Source organism: Leopardus geoffroyi, chromosome A1 (assembly GCF_018350155.1).
Source record: "Leopardus geoffroyi isolate Oge1 chromosome A1, O.geoffroyi_Oge1_pat1.0, whole genome shotgun sequence".
NCBI lineage: Eukaryota > Metazoa > Chordata > Mammalia > Carnivora > Felidae > Leopardus > Leopardus geoffroyi.
The window spans coordinates 97439245-97456221 of NC_059326.1; the positions used below are offsets into that span (position 1 = coordinate 97439245).

The 16977-nt window shown below is 35.5% G+C and overlaps 1 protein-coding gene across 8 annotated transcripts in view; it reads left to right on the top strand.

The window, feature by feature from the left end:
- DMXL1 (Dmx like 1) overlaps positions 1 to 16977 on the top strand; it is a 135511-nt gene that overhangs the window by 76500 nt on the left and 42034 nt on the right. For 5 of the 8 annotated variants that reach the window (XM_045486552.1, XM_045486566.1, XM_045486558.1 and 2 more), the window contains 5 exons: positions 3167 to 3294; positions 3820 to 4068; positions 4419 to 4532; positions 11626 to 11804; positions 16574 to 16710. In XM_045486552.1, the coding sequence (XP_045342508.1) occupies positions 3167 to 3294; positions 3820 to 4068; positions 4419 to 4532; positions 11626 to 11804; positions 16574 to 16710 (807 nt within the window). The remainder of the gene's footprint in view (positions 1 to 3166; positions 3295 to 3819; positions 4069 to 4418; positions 4533 to 11625; positions 11805 to 16573; positions 16711 to 16977) is intronic. The other 3 variants (XM_045486595.1, XM_045486580.1, XM_045486589.1) reach the window with 1 other exon arrangement.

Here is a 16977-nt window from a genome sequence, read left to right on the forward strand (position 1 = left end):
CAAATGTATGGCCAACTAATCTTTGACAAAGCAGGAAAGAATATCCAATGGAATAAAGACAGTCTCTTTAGCAAGCGGTGCTGGGAAAACTGGACAACGACATGCAGAAGAATGAACCTGGACCACTTTCTTACACCATACACAAAAACAAACTCAAAATGGGTGAAAGACCTAAATGTTAGACAGGAAGCCATCAAAATCCTCGAGGAGAAAGCAGGCAAAAACTTCTTTGACCTTGGCCGCAGCAACTTCTTACTCAACACGTCTCCGGTGGCAAGGGAAACAAAAGCAAACATGAACTCTTGGGACCTCATCCAAATAAAAAACTTCTGTACAGTGAAGGCAACAATCAGAAAAACTAAAAGGCAATGATGGAATAGGAGAGGATATTTGCAAACAACATATCAGATAAAGGGTTAGTATCCAAAATCTGTAAAGAACTTGTCAAACTCAAAACCCAAAAAACAAATAACCCAGTGAAGAAATGGGCAAAAGACATGAATAGACACTTGTACAAAGAAGACTTCCAGGTGGCCAACTGACACATGAAAAAATGCTCCACATCACTCATCATCAGGGAAACACAGATCAAAACCACAATGAGATACCACCTGACACCTGTCAGGATGGCTAACATTAACAACTCAGGCAACAACAGACGTTGAAAAGGATGCCAAGAGAGAGAATCTCTTCTGCACTGCTGGTGGGAATTTAAACTGGTGCAGCCAGTCTGGAAAACAGTATGGAAGTTTCTCAGAAAATTAAAACTAGAACTACCCTACGACCCAGCAATTGCACTACTAGGTATTTATCCAAGGCAACAGGTATGCTGTTTCGAAGGGACACATGCACCGCAATGGTTATAGCAGCACTATCCACAGTAGCCAAAGTAGGGAAAGAGCCCACATATCCATCGATGGATGAGTGGATAAAGAAGATGTGGTATATATGTATACAATAGAGTATTACTCAGTGATCAAAAAGAATGAAATCTTGCCATTTGTAACTATGTGAATGGCACTAGAGGGTATTATGTCAAACGATATTAGAGAAAGACAAATAAGACTTCACTCATATGAGGACTTTAAGATACAAAACACATGAACATAAGGGAAAGGAAGCAAAAATAATATAAAAACAGGGAGGGGACAAAACATAAGATGCTTAAATATGGAGAACAAACAGAGGGTTATTGGAGGGGTTGTGGAAGGGGGGATGGGCTAAGTGGGTAAGGGGCATTAAGGAATCTACTCCTGAAATCATTGTTGCACCATATGCTAACTAACTTGGATGTAAATTTAAAAAGAAATTAAATAAAAATGAAAAATAAAAATAAAATGAAAAAAAATGTGGTGTTTATGATTTTTCTCTTTATAGCCTAAGTTTCACTCTAATTTAGCTAGACTTTTAAAACATACTGTTTGACACTTAGGTATCTTTCCTTAGTGCTTTGAAATTCTCTCTTTTTTTTTTTTTATTTTTATTTAAATTCCAGTTAGTTAACAAACAGTGTAATATTAGTTTCAGGTGTACAATATAGTGATTCAGCACTTCTGTACATCATCTGGTGTTCATCCTGCCAAGTGCACTCCTTAATCCCCATTACCTATTACCTATTACCATCCCCTCCCCCACTCTAGTAAGCATCACTTCCTTCCCTGTGGTTATGAGTTTGTTTCTTGGTTTGCATCTTCTTTTTCTCCTATGATCCTTTGTTTTGTTTCATTTCTTTAAATATTTTGTCTTTTCTTTGTTCCTTATTAGACAGGTATTGGAACATAGAGGTTTCTTTTATTTTTGTTTTAGCTTTCATTTTATTCATTTTTCCTTCATTTCAGGAGAAATCCTAGCTTCGTTTTCCAGACACTAACTCATTCTTCAGCAATGTCCTTTTATTTAGCCTATCTGAGTTTGTGTTTTAAGATCTCCTTGTTGATTTTAATAGCCACTTTTATTTTTATAACTTACAGTCTTTATTTCTTAATTGTTTTAACCTCTCTGAGTATAAAGCACATTCTGTAATGTTCTGGTATATCTGCTTCCTTAGGTGCAGGTCATTCACAGAGTTTGTTGTTTCTTACATGATGTTACTCTTCCTTTGTGTTGATTTTTGATTGTTTTATGTGCTTGAATTCTCTCATGAGAGTCTAAACTTACTACTCTGCTTATGTATTCCCAAGATAGCTTCAACTTGATATCTTTGGCCTTCGTCCTCCAAGAGTTCATTTTCTTGTCATTGAGTGTGGCTTTATTTTCATCAGTATATGTTTAATTTTTTTTTTTAATGTTGATTTTTGAGAGAGGGAGAGACAGAGCATGAGTGGGGGAGGGGCAGAGAGAGAGGGAGACACAGAATCTGAAGCAAGCTCCAGGCTCTGAGCTGTCAGCACAGAGCCCAATGTGGGGCTCAAACTCAAAAACCTTGAGATTATGACCTGAGCTAAAGTCGGATGCTTAACCAACTGAGCCACCCAGGCGCCCCTCTGTTTACTTAGTTTTAAGCTTAAAGTGCCATTTACTTGGAGAAACTTATCCTGACTTCCCAAATTGTGTGCCATGTTACTCTGTTTTGCTTTTATAGCCCTGTATGCGTAGATTTTGTCTTTAAAAGCAATATAATAAAATGATTTGTGTCTGATACCTCCACCAGACTGTAAATTTCATGGAGACAGAAACCACATTTTTAATTATATCCCTGGTACCTGGTGCATATACCTGATGTAACCTATCCTGATGTAGGGCTGACTAGCCATTAAATATCACACTGAACCTACACTGACTTTCTTTTCAACTAGATAATCTTGTTTTGAAATTTGATTGAATAGTTGGTAGTTTGTGGTCAATAGGAATTTAGTTTTCTCATTTGTATGTATTCTGTGTCTTTCACTAAATACTTAAAACATCACATGTGTTTTAATTTAGAAAATTTGCACGTTTACACTCAAAGGATACTTGGTTTTAACATAACACTAGACTATAGATAACAGTACTTAGATCAGTAATAACGGTATAACTAATGAATTTATATTTAAGATACCCTAGAAGTTAGATCTAAAATATGGAAATAATACATATGAAATTCATTTTAGATCATTGTATGTTATGTTTACTGTTTTATTATATTGTTATTGTAAATTATTCTTATTTAAATGTTTTCTTCCCGTAGTTCATTTCAAACAAATCAGTTTACTGGAATGATGTATCAGACAGTATTGCTTCCCCATCGACATTCTTTGAAAACAGGAAGCTTAGACGAAGCAGTAACTCCTAATACAGCACCAGCACAATGGCCAGGTACAAATAATTTGTATATATATATTTTTATATGTAAATAAAATATATATATAAATATACATATATGAGTTTTTTCTCAGCCTTATTGAATTACATGAGGAAAAAGTACATTTGGCATAGTTTTGCTGTATGTTAATAACTGTTAACATAACAGTTAACATTGTTAGAATTGATACCACTTGAGTATTTCCCATTCGTTATAAGTTATGTAGTTACTTAACATTGGTATTTCCTTAGCCATTTTACTAAGATAACTCAAATGTTTTGTTACCACTTTTTATACTTTTGTTATAATAGGAGATCATTTGTCATGGCAATTAAATTTTGTCTTTCAGATTTATAGATCTTCATCATTTCTCTAAGTTGAACAGATATCTCAGTGTTTGTGCATTAACTGTAATAACCTCTACTAGTCTGTGAATCTACAGAAGAAAAACTTTTAATTCTGATGTAATAAAGTTTTTTATAGTTGATTTTTTTTTTTAATTTATTGTCATTAGTAGCTATGTTTGTTGTTTGTCCTAGGCATAACTTCTCTAATTCGACTTTTGAATTCTTCTGGCGAGGAAGCCCAGTCAGGGCTTACAGTTTTACTCTGTGAGATTCTCACAGCAGTGTATCTTAGTCTCTTCATCCATGGCCTGGCGACACATTCTAGTAATGAACTATTTCGGATTGTGGCCCATCCTCTAAATGAAAAAATGTGGTCTGCTGTGTTTGGTGGAGGTGCGCATGTTCCCAGCAAAGAACAGACACACTCAAAACCTTTACCTGGTTAGTTTTTCATCAGTTTCATTTATTTATTTATTTTTAAGACTGGAACTTTATTTATTCATCTGAATGATAACTTTGTCAAGCGTAATGACGTTTTAACTTATTCACACAAAATTCTTATTACAGACCATTTTCTTAAAGCATGAACAAATAGTTTTATGGTGAAAACGCAGTATGAAGTTTCTGGTGCAGTTTCCAAACTTTACGATACTCATGCACCAGTGATTAGAACTGTCTAATGTAATTTTCTTAAATCTTTTACTATTGAAATTATCATTTGTTTTGAAATATACTGTAACTGTGGTCTTTGTTCTATCCCAAATACAGATTCTCTCTTCTTTCTTTGGCAGGAAGGCACTTTGCTATGCCTAGCCCCCACCAGGTAGTGGTATTCTCCATGGAATGTGTGGGCTTTACCAAAGCTCTTTCAGCCATCAGTTCTCATAGCCCTCCCAGTCTTGCAGGCAAGATACTAGCTTTAGAAATAGGCTTTTACAGTTCAGCTTGCTTTGTGTTTTTTTGAAGGGGTTGGGGTACCTTGGGCCCATTTTATTTTGTTTTGCACTTAACAGTAGAAAATTAAGAAATTTCCTTTATTTAATCAAGCCATATTTTTGATTTAAAACAATGATTAGCCTTTTAGAAACCACAATCTGCTCTTAAATTGTTTTGATGGTATCTATTCCTTACACTCTTAACATAATTTTAAATGTATAGAAATAAATGTCAGTGCTAATCATGGTAAATCAGACTATGGCTTGAAATGACTGGAAAACATTTCAAATTGGCTGCTTTATGTTTTGCATACTATGATTCTGGCCATTAGGGGATTTGGATTTCTAAGTGTTCATAATACCAGGAAAAGTAAATATTTTAAACAACTGTATTCCTATTTCTAAACTTTCTAATAGTAAAACTCTATATATTGCATCTTGACCTGAAAAGAATCTTCATAATGCTTTCTACCTTTCTGTTAAGTTTTCTTTTTGTAATTTATTAGCCTGTGTGTGTTAATCTTAGTTTTCAAATTTTAACAAATATTTTAATTTTTATAACCTGTTTTCTAATTTTTAAAGAGTAATTTCTCATGCTTGATTTTTTATATGGACAAAAAAAAAGAAAAAGACTTAACTTCTCATGAAACTTGCCTGGGAATATATATACTTCAGATATCTGAATTCAGTTAAAGAAAAACCTTCAAAGTCTAAGAGGGGGGTATAAGATAGAGCTCTACTGAGATAAGCATTAAGCAAAAATGGTTCACTAATTCAGAACTAATTTAATGTGTTCTAAGAGAAAATTACTTAAAACTTTGATCTTATTAATGTGAAATGTTAAAAAGGAATAAATTCTAGCTATGGAATGTCCAAATACCTGTAAAAAATTAAAAATATTCTTACCAGTCACTATGTCTCAATTCCGACCAGTTCTTCTGAGCACAGATGTGTAAAGAACCTTACTCAAAGTCTAATAAGTTCATTGTTTAACCAGGTTTAGTTTTTCGTGTATACAAATACCATTACTTAAATTATCTTAGAGGTACCATCATAAACTGTATTTCACCAGTCACTGAAGTAAGTAAGTAAGGTGACCAAAAATTACCTGCATCTGTATATTTAATCCCTTGGATTAGGACTTGGTAGCCAAATAGCACAGAATACTTAAAATACGTAGTTCACTTAGTAGTAGGGCTGGATATAGCCTTATCCAGATAATGTGATGCTCATCTGTCTTTGAGAACCTAGAAACTCTTCTAAACCAATCATTGATGTAGCTTAGTACTAGAAGAGGTATTTAAAAGTCACCATTTGTTTTCCTTCTTCTGGTCTAAATTCTAACTTTAATTTTCTTTGCACTAATGGTGTCATGAACTAAATTCTATTTCTCTGTACAAGTCTTTTATATACTTAATGTACTAATTCTTTTAGCGACAAAGTTTAAAACTATGACTAAGTTTTGTAATGTGAGAACATGGTAGATGATTTCTATTAGAGTTTAGCTTGGCAGGTCAGAATTCTTAACAAAAATGTTATGTAATAAATCAGTAATTTATTTTTTAATCAAATTTAATTTTGCAAATTCCACATCATATGTTAAAGATTCATTTTTTTGTAATTAAAACTAGTGTAGATGTATTTTCATGGAGTTTGGAATTTTTTTGTTATGGTTAATTTTTAAAGTAGACAATCAGGTAAGCAATAGCAAATTTCAAAAAATGATTTTTTTATGCTAACAGTTAGAAATCCATACTTTTGCTTTTTATTGCATATTATAAAGCAAAACTCTATTTTATTTGAAGAATTTTTATTGTATTTTGTAGTAATATTTGCAGTTGTGAGAACTGTGAATTTTTATCTTGATAAAATTTTAGTTATGATTTTTTATGTCTCCAAATTGAGGCATGAAATAAAAAATGAGTATTTTATTTGTAAGCCTGTTTTTTTTTTTTAACTATGAAACTGCTAATGATGTTTTAGACATTTTAAAGTGTATTTTTGCCTTTTGATTATTTATGTTAAATACAGATCAGAAAATCCAGATGTTTTACTTTTTCCCCCTCCAACTTGTATCAAAATAAAAGTTTTGTATTCAGTATTTAGTGATTGATTATACATGTCATTGCTATCCTTCCTTTAGCAAAATATACAAAATAGCAGCATTTCTTGACCAGAAAAGGTAAGACTTGAGCATTTTAAAATAGAAAACAGCTATTTAAAATATAGGTGACTATGCCAAATCCTTTTATTTGACTGTTTAAAAGTAGTACCATGGGACAGTTACCTCTAGATTTTTTATTATATAACCTTAGTGACAAAACATGGTTAACTAAGTCCTGCTTGGTTATGCTTAACAACAATGTGTGTACTTACTTATTTAAAATACATGTACTCTCTTGGGGCACCTGGGTGGCTCAGTCGGTTGAGTGTCCGACTTCGGCTCAGGTCATGATCTCACAGTTAATGGGTTCGAGCCCCACATCAGGCTGTGTGCTGACCGCTTGCTCAGAGCCTGGAGCCTGCTTCAGATTCTGTGTCTCCTACTCTCTCTGCCCCTCCCCCATTCACGCTTTGTCTCACTCTGTTTCTCAAAAAAAAATAAATGTAAAAAAAAAATTTTTTAATAAAATACATGTACTCTTTTTGATCCAGATATTAAACAGATTTTGTTTTCTTCTTCCCCTTACCACTTACCTCCCGTATCTGCTCCCCTTTTCACCCCTCCTTTTTTTTCTTTCCCCTAATGCTTCTGCTTTCCCTCAGCCTCCTTCTCACTCTTCTTCTCCACTCTCCCTCTACTCCTTTCTTCTTTTGCTTCTCTTCTTACCCTGTTTCTCTTCTCTTCCTTTTTTCCCACCTCTACTCACTTAAAAAACTCAATGTAAGTAGTGGATTTACTTACTACTTACTTAGATTTTATTTCCATATTCCATTGAATCACTTTGAACACCAACCACCTTGGCGACTACTCGCCCTGTGATTTGGAGATAGATCACTACTTTCTACTAAGGTAGTTGTTTCTTTTTTTTTTTTTTTTTCAATGTTTATTTATTTTTAAGAGAGAGACAGAGACAGAGTGTGAGCAGGGGAGGGGCAGAAAGAGAGGTAGACACAGAATCCGAAGCAGGCTCCAGGCTCTGAGCTGTCAGCACAGACCCCAACACAGGGCTCGAACTCACGAACCATGAGATCATGACCTGAGCCAAAGTAAGATGTGTAACCAGCTGAGCCACCCAGGTGCCCAATTCATTGTTGTCTTTTTATAGATGCTTATGAAGCAGATGCAAGGTAATGATCTGAGGAAGACCTTGAGAGTCCGTCTTTCTAAAATATGGAAAATACCACCTGTCAGACATTTTTTTAGCATTAATTTTTTTTCTTTGAGGATTAAGAAGTACCTTAAATTTACTACTCTTTTAATCTCCTGTTTTGGTCTTTTCTTTTAAGAATCTTTGAAGTTTACCTGTAAAATCAAGTTTTACATATAATTTTCAGAATATTTGATTTGTGTTGGCATATGTTTGTACTTCTCAAACTTTTTGCCTAAAGTGGATGCTAAAGGAGAGTGAATACATATCTCTTAGGAGATCTCTTCCACTGAATTATCTTGCCAAAAGTAACAAATAGATTTGAAATCTATTTTATCTTGAACGTACATGACTTTTATCTTCTATGTATCTTTGTTTCTTTCCACTGAAATGTTTTAAATCATTATTTAAGTTACTTACCTTCATCCTCCCACCCCTTAAACTTTGGAGCTAAATTTGAAGGTCCAGGACCTTCAAGCCTCCTGAAGCTTCGTTGCACTCTCTGGCACACTCATGAATAGTCTCATGGATAAGGTTGCCTTAGATTGAGGAGCAAGGAATGAGATCGTTCCTGCTGGTTACTTTGAGGTCAGGTTTTAAAAGAAATAACATTTAAGTCTAGGTTTAGAATACTAATTTTGTGTCTGATAAACAAACAAAAAAAGTTAATCTTATTAGCTGCCTTCTGTTTTGATTTTAATCAAAGCAATATACATGCATGGTAGCAAATCTAGTAGTCCAGAAGAATTTGTGAAAAAAAGCAACGTTGTCTTTCTTACTTCTCTGTACCTCCTAGGTCCATTCTTCAACTGTAACTTCTTTAGCCATTTCTCCAGTTCTGTTGTGAATTCTTTTGGGAGTCATTTCCATATTCCAGGAAAACCCCTGCGGATTGAGGATAGGGGTTCTTAAGAGGGAAGGAAAGTATATTTGCATGCTCAGTCTGCTATCTTGACTTTAAAAGTATTTTTTTCTTTCAAGATTTTATTTAAATTCAAATTAGTTAACATATAGTGTAATATTAGCTTCAGGGGTGGAATTTAGTGATTCATCGCTTGAATATAATACCCAGTACCCATCACAACAAGTGCCCTTTTCGTTGCCCATCACCCATTTATCCCATCCCCCCCGCCCACCTCCCCTCCAGCAACACTTAGCTGTTCCCTATAGTTATTAGGCTCTTAGGGTTTGCCTCCCTGTTTTTATCTTATATTATTTTTCCTTCCTTTCCTCTATGTTCATCTTTTTGTTTCCTAAATTCCTCTTATGAATGAAATCATATGGTATTTATCTTTTTCTGACTGAACTAAACATTTGCTTAGCATAATACACTCTAGCTCCATCCATGATACTGCAAATAGCAAGATTTCATTCTTTTTGATGGCAGAGTAATATTCCGGTGTGTGTGTGTGTGTGTGTGTGTGTGTGTGTGTGTGTGTGTGTCGCATGCGCACACACATGTACACACCATATTATCGTTATCCATTCATCAGTTGATGAACATTTAGGCTCTTTCCATACTTTGGCTATTGTGAATAGTGCTGTTCTGAACATTGGGGTTCATGTGCTCCTTTGAATCACCATTGTTATACTTTTAAAACGTACTGTCTGTGAATCCAAAACAGCTAAGAAATATATTTTAAAAATTTATGTTAGTGCATGAATGGTAGTTTTTCCTTACCCACTTTCTAGCCTCTTTGTATTTCTTATAATTCATAAACTCCACATCCAACTTCGTTTTCAGTTCTCTCTAATACTGTTTTTTGTTGTTGTTTTTTTCTTCTGTTACTGGTAAAGTATCCATTTACTCTCTCAGTAATAGAATAGTAGAGTCAGTTTTTATCCAAGGAGTGGCAGAGGTCCTTGATATTTATTAGCATTTTCAAAAGCAAGCAGCCGAGCACTCAGCCACTATAGGTAGTCTCTTTTGGTACTTCACGACTACTCTAACCCTGTGTGATTAAGCATAAAGTTGCCTTAGGTCTTGCTGTAATTGAAGGGAAAGAAAGGAGCATCTACACTAAGAACCAGCTACATGTTATTTCTTGTTTGCTGGGAGGCACTGCTCAGGTCCTTTTTTATTTATAGCATTGGAAATAACATAACATTCAGTACTGTGAATTTGTTTGCCATTTTTTTTCTGTCCTTGTTCATCAAAAATATTTTAAGAAGTAGTTTTATACTTCTGGCATTGAGTCTGTAACTTTAAACATTTACCCCCAGTGTGTGGTGACTTTCTCATTTTCATGTCAGTATCTGGGCTCCCCAGGCAGTACTTCCAAAGTTTTTTCTTTCTAAAAATCTTCTTAGGTTTTGCTTTAAAAACTCTGATTTTTTTAATCCCGTGGCCATCTTGGCAAAAATGTGTTCATTTAGCATTGTTTGTAAGTTTTATTTTTCTAGAGATCCTTTATGCTTCTATGTTTATATGCCTTCTGATCTAAAAACAAAATTAAAGGCCAAATACTAATGTTAAAGTCAAATGATAAATTTATTTTAAACCACAGCATTAATTTTTTGGAAGGTAAAGAATACTTTTATATTCTAAATTTTTTACTTGATCAGAATTTGGTAGAACCACTGTTGAAGCTTTAGAATATATATAAATGTATGCAACAGATATATTAGAAGAATGATCATTGAATATCAATTGCTTATAAAAACAAAAAAAATGACACATTTTAATCTGATGGTTCGTTTTAAAATCATTTGAAAGGTTATGTAATAATCATAGCACTTTTTAGCAATCTTTTGGAATTTTATTCATTTTAGTTTCCTTTTTTCTGAAATAATGAAATTAGTCTGTTAAACTCAGCTTGGCTGTAGCTTGATGTGATGCATGAGCATGCTGTTTATGCAAGCTGAGTAGCTTCCAACAATAAAACAAAATTGTATTACAGAACAAATATTTGCATTCCTTTGGGAAGTAAGTAAATTCTCACTGAAACCACTGAAGGAGAATATTGGGGTGTGCCTGATTGTGGAGTTGTTTGCCTGTTGATTAGACCTGTGCTTCTCTCTGGGAGATCTTTGGTTCTCTACTGGTGATTTGCATCTCGTGACTGACTTAGTATTTGTCAAAGATTTGTGTAACTTGTTTTTCTTTACTAAGGCCCTTAATACTCTAAAGCAAAATACTAAAAATACTGTTAAATGTTTAGAAGTTAAAACAACAAAGATTGCATTTTCTCCCTCGTATTTGTTATTGCACTGACCAGAAAATTCCATATGTAACCCATTTCCAGAAGTCTGAGTCAACTTAATTAAGTTCTTACATATTTGAATTTTTTTAATATTTTCAGTGAAAACATATAGTTTTGTATGGAGATAAAAGGCCAAGGGATTACTAAAGAACCTCCTAAGTGAATTTGTGCTTTCAATTAACATTGACATCCCATGATATTCTTGGTCTTCCATGGTATTCTTAAACACAAAGTAGAGGGATATAGATAATTTTCTTTCATGATCTTAGCTCCATTGTGGACTCATTTATAAGTGGATATTATATCCTATTACCCACATATGCAATAGAAAAGTTAACATTCAGAGAATGAGAGATAAGTTGAGATAAAAGCAAAGATTGCTGTTGATGGTGATTTTTGTCTCACTTCTATTTTATTACCTTACTATTATAATAATTCACTTTTGTGTGTGTGCTTATTTGTAACCTTAAATCTTATATAAAGATAGATGAAGTTAGTACACTGGAAATAGTGCTTACTTGAATAATACTTTATTTTTCTTTTTATTAGTTTCTTCACTTGTGGAAGAAGGAGAGAAACAGAACAAACGTTTTAGGCCATCAAAAATGTCTTGCAGAGAATCTGCCCCACCAACCTCTTCCTCATCACCAGTCAGCCAGGACTTACTGACAGTCAAAGAGAAGTTCATCCCGCCGGAGCTCAGTATCTGGGACTATTTCATAGCCAAGGTAATAAAAGTGCCACCCAGAACAATACTTATGCAGTGAAATGGAAATGAAAATGTTTAAAATAATTGTAATTGCTGCTGCTTCCAAGTATTTTCCCACTCTGATTTAGAAAATTTTCATTTTATCAGGCTGCATAACCAAAAAAAAAACCACAAAAAAAACAAAAAAACCCTCAAAAACATTTGGCCATTTCCAATCAGTGAAGGCAGTTCTTTGATAAGTTATGATTTCTTTATTTTAGAGAAAATAGTTCTAAATGGAAAGATAAATTGGTCAGCACCTTAATGCTAATGTACTTGATTGTAATTAAGAAATCAAGATTGCTAGAAGCCACAGGGCCATTCCTGCTGTCGTTCCTTTTCTGTCCTACAGACAGTCCTGCACTGTTCTCATATACACATTATAGTTACTTGGTCCTTCAGTAAGTAACATGAGTCCCTCAACAACATGGCCTAAAGTTTCCACAATATATTAACTGTGAATAACTGCATAAAGTACAAACCTCCCTGCTGGCTCCTCAGTCCACAGTTCAGTATGGAAATAACAGATGTACCTCATGTTCAGTGACCAATCACAACAGTTCTTTCAAAGTCTATTGGTGATTAGTACCTGTTAGTTCATATGCAGACAGAAAAGTGTGTTGCTGTCTTGGCTCCCATGATGAACTCAAGTGACATTTTCTAAAGTTGCATAATCACAAGAGGGAACTGGCTCACAAAGATGGAAGTGCAACACAACAGTGAAAGGTGGTAGCACTATAAGTGAAATTCAAATCAAATATAAATGAAGTTGTGGAAAAAATAGCTAATTGTGGGATCTCTGACATTACTGTCATTCGAGAGACTCTAGTGCAACCAGAAGACTTAGGGAAGGCTGACTTGTCAACACGAATGAGGAAGGTGTGACAAAAAGATGACCATATTCTAGAGATAGTGAAATTGGCAAAAACAAAACAAACAAAAAAACAATCTTCATGTTAGAGTAACTCCGGGTAATATTTCATAACGTTGAAGGTGCGAAGAAGAAAATGTTGGAAGCTGATACAAACTTGGAAACAAATGTGACGATTTGCCAATGATTAGAAAAAATGTTTGCTTTGTATCCTAAATTACAGAGTTAGAATGCAGGGACTATTCAGAGTACTCTTGATAAATTTTTTATAAAGACATAAAACACTTAATTCTCAATATTTCTAATATTTTAATTACAGTGTTCTAAATAAATATTTTTACTATTTTTTCATTTCCTTATACATTTATGGCCTACCATAAGTGTTCTTAATGTTTTGAAAAATATTTTTCATAGTCATAGAATATTTGTAATTTTTCCTTTGTTTAATAAAATCGCCTTGGAGCACCTGGGTGGCTCAGTCAGTTAGGCATCTGATTTTGGCTCAGGTCATGATCTCAATGTTGTGGGTTGGAGCCCCTCATCAGGCTCTGTGCTGATAGCTCAGAGCCTGGAGTCTGCTTTGGATTTTGTGTCTCCCTCACTCTCTGCCCCTCCCCCGCTAGTGCTCGCTCTCTCTCTCTCTCTCTCAAAAATAAACATTAAAAAAAATGAAGAAACGTCAAAAAAAAGAAAAAAATTTAAAGATTGCCTCACAGTGACTTCAGCTTGCATGGTTGTTTTCACATTCCTGTGCTACCATGCACATGCAGAAAAGGCCTGAATGTATCTTCTCCTTTTCCTATGATCAGCCCGATCCTCAACTTTCTCAACTTCCAGATGTTCTTAATATTTTGTTGTATTAATTGACACTGAACTATTTTCTGGTGACACCAGTCCCTCAGGCACGTTAAGCGTTAGCTTTTATTTTTCGTTTATTGTACAATGCGTGGGCTAAAGAGAGGTATTCGTATCTCCTTGTTCCTCATTGCATTTTACAGAGTCATTCATTTATTCATTCAGCAAATGTTTATTGTTGCTATGGGAATATATATATGTCATCTTCATTTCTGAAGCACAGTTTGAGTTGATAAAGGATTCTTGATCAGCACGGCCTTTAGCTCTCTGTGTTCCTGGACCTTGTTAAATTTCTGGCTGCTCTGCCCTTGTCCCACTTTATATCATAGCCTCAGGCTAATTGAGATGTTAGCCTTTCCTAGCTATTTGGTAATGAGATCTCTGTCATTTTTGACTGTGCCATTGGGGTGGGATTTTTATTAAAGTATCAGCCCTTCTGGCCATGCAGCAGAGTTCTCAATCCTCACGGATGCCCTGCTGGCTCCAGTGGACCCCTGTCACACAGAGTGGCAGGGATGGAGTCGCAGAGACCCTGGCCAAAATGCCAGGTGCTTCTCTGTGTGTTGTATATATTGATCAATTTCCAGTTTCTTTTAAAGGACCTTTTTACAACATTGTTCAGTTTTCCTGTTGCTTTCTGGTGAGAGGACTTACGAAGCTCCTCACTCAGCTCTTTCGGAAGTTCTGCCGTCCATGCTATTTCTTCACCAGGCTGCCCTAGACCAAAGTAACTTCAGACTTCCCACATCTCCTCCTCCGTCCTCACCCTTAACTAATGCCCTCATCTTACAAGTCATTAGAAAGGTAGAATCGCACAAAACTGTCACTGTCCTATCATGAAGCTATAACTACATCTTATTGCTTCCTTCTGTTATTATGGAAGAAGAGTCCTTCTTGTCACAGGCTCCATTTCTGTTCTGAATCCCCGTCGTGCTTTCCTGTCTACTCTTCACTATGTTTTCAGTTCTCTAGTCTCTACAGGCTGCTTCCCATCGGGACAGAAATGTGCTCTCCGGTCTCCCATTCCAAGTCCTGCTTTGATCCCCAGACTTTTCTCAGCTATTACCCCATTTCTCTGCTTCCTCTTATCATTCAACTTTTCAAAACTGTACACACATTTTTTTTCCTATTGCCTTAGGTCCCTTTCATAGTTCCCCACTGTGCGACTTCTGACACAGCTACCCCTCTGAAGCTGCTGTTATTGAGATTCAGGGGGCATCCTTGTTGTCACATGTAACTGAAACTTCTTTATCATTGTCCTATTTAAAATCTTAGCAAAATTCAACACATACGACCATTTCCTCCTTTGAAACACTTTTTTGTCTTCTTCTCTTAATGCCAATCTCTTCTGTTTTTTTCCCTAGCCTTACTATTTATTCTTTTGTGGACTCCTTTCTTTGTCCTTTCTTTTCTACCTGATCTATAATCTTAATCTTATTCAAGATTTGGGTTTTTGATACTCACTTTGTCCACCACTTCCCTCTCACAACCAGAGCTCCCTCAATTTAGTAGATGGCATCTTCATCCTAATAGTTGCTCAAGCCAGAAACCCAGAAATAGTCTTTTTTTCTCTCTGTTCCTTGCTCTCCGTATTTATTGGCACATCTGGCAGTGCTTTCCCGCAAATACACCATCAGTATGTTATTTCTCTCCATCTTCATCACCTGTTACCACGTTGTCGAAACCTGACCTCTGTGCTCTAGAGCCGAAACATACCGTGAAGACAGAGTTTGGGGATAAAGAGGAACACTGGTTTTAATGTTTTGCCAGGCAAAGGAGGCTGAAGCAAGCTAATGCCTTCAAAGCTGCAGATCCACCTGTAATAAAAGGTTAAGAGTGGTTTTAGGAAAATACAGGATCTGGGCAGTTTAGAGAACAATCTGGTACATATGCCAGGCGGGTTGTTCATGTTTCTTGACTACCTCAGGCCCGGCCATCCGAGTCTCGTTACTGGCTATGCACCAAGGTCAGGGAGATGTCCACATTGATACCAAGTTCATGGAACAAAGGATTCTACAGAACAACACATGAAGGGAAGAGGGAGGCTTCAAGAATGAGGAAGAGAAAAATTCGTTCAGTTTAAAGGCAAGCCTTGCCGAAGCACTAGTGTGTCCATCTTAATTCCCAACTGCCTTTACGTTTCTGTAGCGGTTTCATCCAGACTGTCAACTCTTGCCTTAGTTACTGTCTCCGTTTCTACTCTTGCCTTTTGAGTTTTGTCTCATAAGAGAGGGGCATTGTAATAGTCTTAGAATGTAAATCTCAATACCTGTCCTTTCCTTAAAACTGACTAATGACATTCCATTACCCTCTTGACTGTGACCTACAGACACCCTGCCCCACCTGTCACCTACCACTGTCTTGAGTGTTCATCGCAACACTTACCCTCCTGCATTAGTGGCCTTCAGTCAAACTACTTTCTTTCCACACCAAACTCTTTCCTGTAGGAAAACCTCTCTACCTACTCTTTCCGCTGCTCAAAATGAGCTTTTCTTCCCTCCTGATCTGTGGCTTACTTCTTGTCCTTGCAGTCTCACACGCCACTTTTCAAAGAGGGCTTTCATGATGAGCTCATCACTGTTCTTGTTGCTCTTCTCCATCCCAGCCATCCTTTTGTGTGTGTGTGTGTGTGTGTGTGTGTGTGTGTGTGTATACATATATCACAACTACATACAGTTTGTACTTCCTTTTCTATTTTTTGCCGTTTTTCCCCCTAAAATGTAAGCTCTTTGAGTTCAGTGACTGTGTATATGTCTCAAAAATTCTTATAGCAAGTATACTTTTTGATGTGTTGATACTTGATAAATTTTTTGTTTAATGGCTGAATTAATAAAGAATTCTGTCAAGAGAAGTCAGAGGCATAGAATGTCAGAAAAGAAGCAGCCAAATACTGGTTACTTTACTTTCTTACAATGAAGTGCCTGAAAATGAGATAAATTGTTAATATTAGACTCTGTCATTGAATGTTTTAAATCAGGGAGTTGAATGATAAATCCCGTAACTTTTTTTTTTTTTTTTTATAGCCTTTTCTCCCTCCTTCCCAAAGTAGAGCAGAGTATGATTCAGAAGAGAGTCTGGAGAGTGATGATGATGATGATGATGATGATGTTTTAGCTTCTGATTTCCATCTGCAAGAGCATTCTAATTCAAATTCATATAGGTATGGAATATTTAATTTTAAGTTTCTTTTTAAAAATTTCTCATGGCTTATATACATAATATTTTTGAAAATAATTCATGTAAAGTTAATAGCTCATTGAATTAAAACACCTAAGTCAAATTTCTTTAGATGAAATTGTTAGATACCTTTCTTTAACAATAATTTCACAGTTTATTTATTATGTATGAATCAGTCCTCACAAATGCTATCAGACTATTCCTTGCCCTTTGCTCCCTGAGATACACAAATCCCACTGTTTTAGCCTAG